The 5,484-nt window shown below is 42.0% G+C and overlaps 1 protein-coding gene across 1 annotated transcript in view; it reads left to right on the top strand.

The window, feature by feature from the left end:
- Positions 1-574: 574 nt before the first annotated feature.
- Positions 575-5,484, top strand: part of LOC145395462 (synaptotagmin-7-like) — a 100,115-nt gene continuing 95,205 nt past the window's right edge. Inside the window, exon 1 of the mRNA XM_080269064.1 lies at positions 575-588. Coding sequence (XP_080125190.1) covers positions 575-588 — 14 coding nt within the window. The remainder of the gene's footprint in view (positions 589-5,484) is intronic.

Here is a 5,484-nt window from a genome sequence, read left to right as displayed (position 1 = left end):
GAAGCTCCCTAACACCTTCTCCTAAGCGATTTATTTTATTACACCGTCCTGTCTTCTTCTGTGTTATATAAATCCTTCCAATATCGCCGTACTCTGCATAAATAACGTACGAATGGATATTAACCAGCCATATCCAAAAATAAATCGCTTAGGAAGAGGTGTTAGGGAGCTTCCTTAACCAGGGAGGTGTGCACCATCCCCTCACTCGATGTAGCGCTGCGTTTAGGCGACTCAGGGGAGGGGGATGGGTCTTTGGAGGGATGGAAGGAGTTATGTGAAATTCACCGAGTTGTAGTCATGGTGTGGGACTGGATCTCCTTGGTTACTAGTCAAAGTATTTTTCAACATGACTACACCTGGACATGTAAAGAAACTGACAGGCGAATTACACACACACACACACACACACACACACACACACACACACACACACACACACACGGTACATACATACATACATACATAGACACACACACACACACACACACACACACACACACACACACACACAAATCCAGTAAAGAGTTGGTACGAAAATGCAGTGAGTTTGCATGTGTGTGTCTCTGTAAACACAATGCACGTCAGAAGGTATGCTGATTGAGGCTGGCAGTGTGGTGGTGAGGCAGGGTTGTGATGATGATGATGATGATGTTGCATGTATGTATGTGGTAATGATGGTGATGATTATGTGGCATGTATATATGTATAATATATGTTGGCATTTGATATATATATTGTATAATTGTTAATGAAATAATGATAATAATAATAATAATAATAATAGCAATTTCTAGGTTTTTCGCACACCGTTTAGGCCTCACCCTGACTCATATCCCTCCTGACTCACCCAGCTGACTCATACACCCCTCCTGACTCAGCCACTTCACCCCTGACTCACCCAGCTGACTCATACACCCCTCCTGACTCAGCCACTTCACCCCTGACTCACCCTGACTCTCCCAGTTGACTCAGACACCCCTCCTGACTCATCCAGGTGACTCATATACCCCTCCTGACTCACCCAGCTGACAAATACCCCTCCTGACTCACCCACTTCTCCCCTGACTCATCCAGCTGACTCATATACCCCTCCTGACTCACCCACTTTACTCCTGACTCACCCAGCTGACTCATACACCCCTCCTGACTCACCCACTTCACTCCTGACTCACCCAGCTGACTCATATACCCCTCTTGACTCACCCACTTCACCCCTGACTCATCTTGACTCACCTAATTGACTCATACCCCTCTCCTGACTCACCCAATTCACCCCTGACTCACCCAATTCACCCCTGACTCACCTAATTGACTCATACACCCCTCCTCACTCAACCAAATCACTGTTGACTCACCCAATTGACTCATACACCCCTCCTGAATCAACCAATTCACTCCTGACTCATCTTGACTCACCCAGTTGACTTATACACCCCTCCTGACTCACCCACTTCACTCCTGACTCACCCACTTCACTCCTGACTCACCCACTTCACTCCTGACTCATCCAGCTGACTCATACACCCCTCCTCACTCAGCCAATTCACCGCTGACTCACCCAGTGGACACATACACCCCTCCTGACTCACCCAACGCACCCCTGACTCAAACTGACTCACCCCAACCTTCCGTAGTGCAATTAATTCTCTGACGGGCGAAATTGTCACACACCCAAAAAAAATTCAAAACCAAAAAAACAAAACAAAAGAAATCTAGTCCAATAACCATTAACATTCATGACGGGTCGACTTTATATGAAAAAAATTATACGTGTGACCCAGTAACCTGCCTGTGCGGAGTTTTGCGCGGCGTGTGTATCGATATAGTTAGCAGTGAGTCTCCTTGGTTACTAGTCAGATATCCCACTGGAGCCTGGTGTCGGGATCATTGGACGGAACTGGGATTTTTCAAGGCTTTATATAAAGTAGGGAACCCCCGGGTTGGGGACCTATGAGCTTCGCGACTATGAGCCGATAGGCGGAGGACGGTACGCTTAGTAGCCACCCAGCGCCATGCCTCGGCCAGCACCCCTGGGATCCAATAGATAGACAGATAGATAGATAAACCATACATGACTATAGGACTGAAATACGAATAAAATATTGAATTATACTGATAATAACAATGTACGTGGCTAGATTTGTCTGTAATGTTGTTCCTAATACTTAAGTACACGCTACACATGTTATATATTTACAAGTACTTAAACTTACTTATGTGAACTTATAATTATGTCTACATTAACTGTTTCCTAGCTCTCTTCATGTTTGTTTTACTCTCTTTACTCTTTAGTTACTCTCTTTACTCTCTGTTAATATTTATAAAGGTAGAATATTGCTTCCATGTTATAAAACTGAATTACATAGCATTGATTATTTCCTATATATTATACTTACTTGCTCTCTTTCTTTAATATATTGCTCTCTTTGCTCTTTAATATACCATACTTTTTCTTGCTCTCTTTCTTTAATATATTGCTCTCTTTACTCTTTAATATACCATACTTTTTCTTGCTCTCTTTCTTTAATATATTGCTCTCTTTACTCTTTAATATACCATACTTTTTCTTGCTCTCTTTCTTTAATATATTGCTCTCTTTACTCTTTAATATACCATACTTTTTCTTGCTCTCTTTCTTTAATATATTGCTCTCTTTACTCTTTAATATACCATACTTTTTCTTGCTCTCTTTCTTTAATATATTGCTCTCTTTACTCTTTAATATACCATACTTTTTCTTGCTCTCTTTCTTTAATATATTGCTCTCTTTGCTCTTTAATATACCATACTTTTTCTTGCTCTCTTTCTTTAATATATTGCTCTCTTTACTCTTTAATATACCATACTTTTTCTTGCTCTCTTTCTTTAATATATTGCTCTCTTTACTCTTTAATATACCATACTTTTTCTTGCTCTCTTTCTTTAATATATTGCTCTCTTTACTCTTTAATATACCATACTTTTTCTTGCTCTCTTTCTTTAATATATTGCTCTCTTTACTCTTTAATATACCATACTTTTTCTTGCTCTCTTTCTTTACTCTTTAATACATACCATACTTTTTCTTGCTCTCTTTCTTTACTCTTTAATATATTTGCTCTTTTTCTTTACTCTTTAATATATACCATACTTTTGCTCTCTTTAATATATTGCTCTTTTTCCTGCTCTCTTTCTTTACTCTTTAATACATACCGTACTTTTTCTTGCTCTTTCTTTACTCTTTAATATACCATACTTTTTCTTGCTCTCTTTCTTTACTCTTTAATATATACCATACTTTTGCTCTCTTTCTTTAATATATTGCTCTTTTTCTTGCTCTCTTTACTCTTTAATATATACCATAGTTTTTCTTGCTCTCTTTCTTTAATATATTGCTCTTTTTCTTGCTCTCTTTAATATACTGCTCTTTTTCTTGCTCTCTTTCTTTAATATATTGCTCTTTTTCTTGCTCTAATCCTTGCTCACTATCTCTAATTCCTCGCTCACTATCTCAAATTCCTCGCTCACTATCTCAAATTCCTCGCTCACTCTCAAATTCCTCGCTCACTATCTTTAATTCCTCGCTCTCTCTAATTCCTCGCTCACTATCTCTAATTCCTCGCTCACTATCTCTAATTCCTCGCTCACTATCTTTAATTCCTCGCTCACTATCTCTAATTCCTCGCTCACTATCTTTAATTCCTCTCTCTATCTTTAATTCCTCGCTCACTATCTCTAATTCCTCGCTCACTATCTTTAATTCCTCGCTCACTATCTTTAATTCCTCTCTCTATCTTTAATTCCTCGCTCACTATCTCTAATTCCTCGCTCACTATCTCTAATTCCTCGCTCACTATCTTTAATTCCTCGCTCACTATCTCTAATTCCTCGCTCTCTCTCTAATTCCTCGCTCTCTCTCTAATTCCTCGCTCACTATCTCTAATTCCTCGCTCACTATCTTTAATTGCTTTGCTTTCATTGTATATCGCCTCTCTTGCTTATGCTAGTTTCCTTGCTTTAAAATTTGCTTTATTTGCTTAAGTAAGGCTAGGACGGACTGGCTCTGGGCCCTGAGAGAGAGAGAGAGAGAGAGAGAGAGAGAGGGAGGGAGGGAGAGAGGCAGGGGGAAGGAAGGTGTGTATGTGAGAGAGAGGAGGGGTGGGGGGAAGGTGTGTGTGTGTGTGTGTGTGTGTGTGTGTGTGTGTGAGAGAGAGAGAGAGAGAGGGTGGGGGTGGGGAAGGTTTGTGTGTTTGTGTGCGTGTGTGTGTGTGTGTGTGTGTGTGTGTGTGTGTGTGTATGTGTGTGTGTGAGAGGGAGGGAGGGGAGGAAGCTGTTTGTGTTTGTGTGTGTGTGTGTGAGAGAGAGAGAGAGAGAGAGGAGGGGGAAGGGGGTAGGGGTGTGTGTATGTATGTATATATGTGTATGTATGTACGGTATGTATATATATGTGAGTCAAGAAAGAGAGCAAAAGAGAGAAAAAGAGAGCCAGGTAGAGGTTCCTCAGGGCCCGGAGTGGACAGGTAAAGTGTTCACCTTTGTTCACCAGTCAATAACCAAAAGTTCACCTCCTCCTTGCAGAACACGCGTCGGCCACCCCATCCTAGCTACAAGGTACTGTCCCTACCCCTCTAACGCTATACCAGGGTCTACGGCACCCAGGATAGCCCCTACGGAGGTTTCAGAGGCTTCCTGGGGCTTCCTGTAGCTTCCTGTAGCTTCCTGTGGCTTCCTATAGCTTCCTGTAGCTTCCTATAGCTTCCTGTGTCTTCCTGTAGCTTCTTGTGGCTTCCTATAGCTTCCTGTGGCTTCCTATAGCTTCCTGTAGCTTCCTATAGCTTCCTGTAACTTCCTGTTTCTTCTTAATGCTTCCTGTGGCTTCCTATAGCTTCCTGTAGCTTCCTATAGCTTTCTGTGGCTTCCTGTAGCTTCCTGTCGCTTCCTGTGGCTTCCTATAGCTTCCTGTGGCTTCCTATAGCTTCCTGTGGCTTCCTGTAACTTCCTGTTTCTTCTTAATGCTTCCTGTGGCTTCCTATAGCATCTTGTAACTTCCTCTTTCTTCTTAATGCTTCCTGTGGCTTCCTATAGCATCTTGTAACTTCCTCTTTCTTCTTAATGCTTCCTGTGGCTTCCTATAGCTTCCTGTAGCTTCCTGTTTCTTCTTAATGCTTCCTGTGGCTTCCTATAGCTTCCTGTGGCTTCCTGTAGCTTCCTGTAGCTTCCTGTGGCTTTCTGTAGCTTCCTGTGGCTTCCTGTAGCTTCCTGTGGCTTCCTGTGGCTTCCTGTGGCTTCCTATAGCTTCCTGTGGCTTCCTATAGCATCTTGTAACTTCCTCTTTCTTCTTAATGCTTCCTGTGGCTTCCTATAGCATCTTGTAACTTCCTCTTTCTTCTTAATGCTTCCTGTGGCTTCCTATAGCTTCCTGTAGCTTCCTGTTTCTTCTTAATGCTTCCTGTGGCTTCCTATAGCTTCCTGTGGCTTCCTGTAGCTTCCTGTAGCTTCCTGTGG

This window comes from Coenobita brevimanus, chromosome 31 (assembly GCF_032717465.1).
Source record: "Coenobita brevimanus isolate Jiangsu-jjx chromosome 31, ASM3271746v2, whole genome shotgun sequence".
Lineage (NCBI taxonomy): Eukaryota > Metazoa > Arthropoda > Malacostraca > Decapoda > Coenobitidae > Coenobita > Coenobita brevimanus.
Note: the sequence above shows the minus strand (reverse complement) of the source record. Positions and strands in the feature narration are given on the sequence as shown.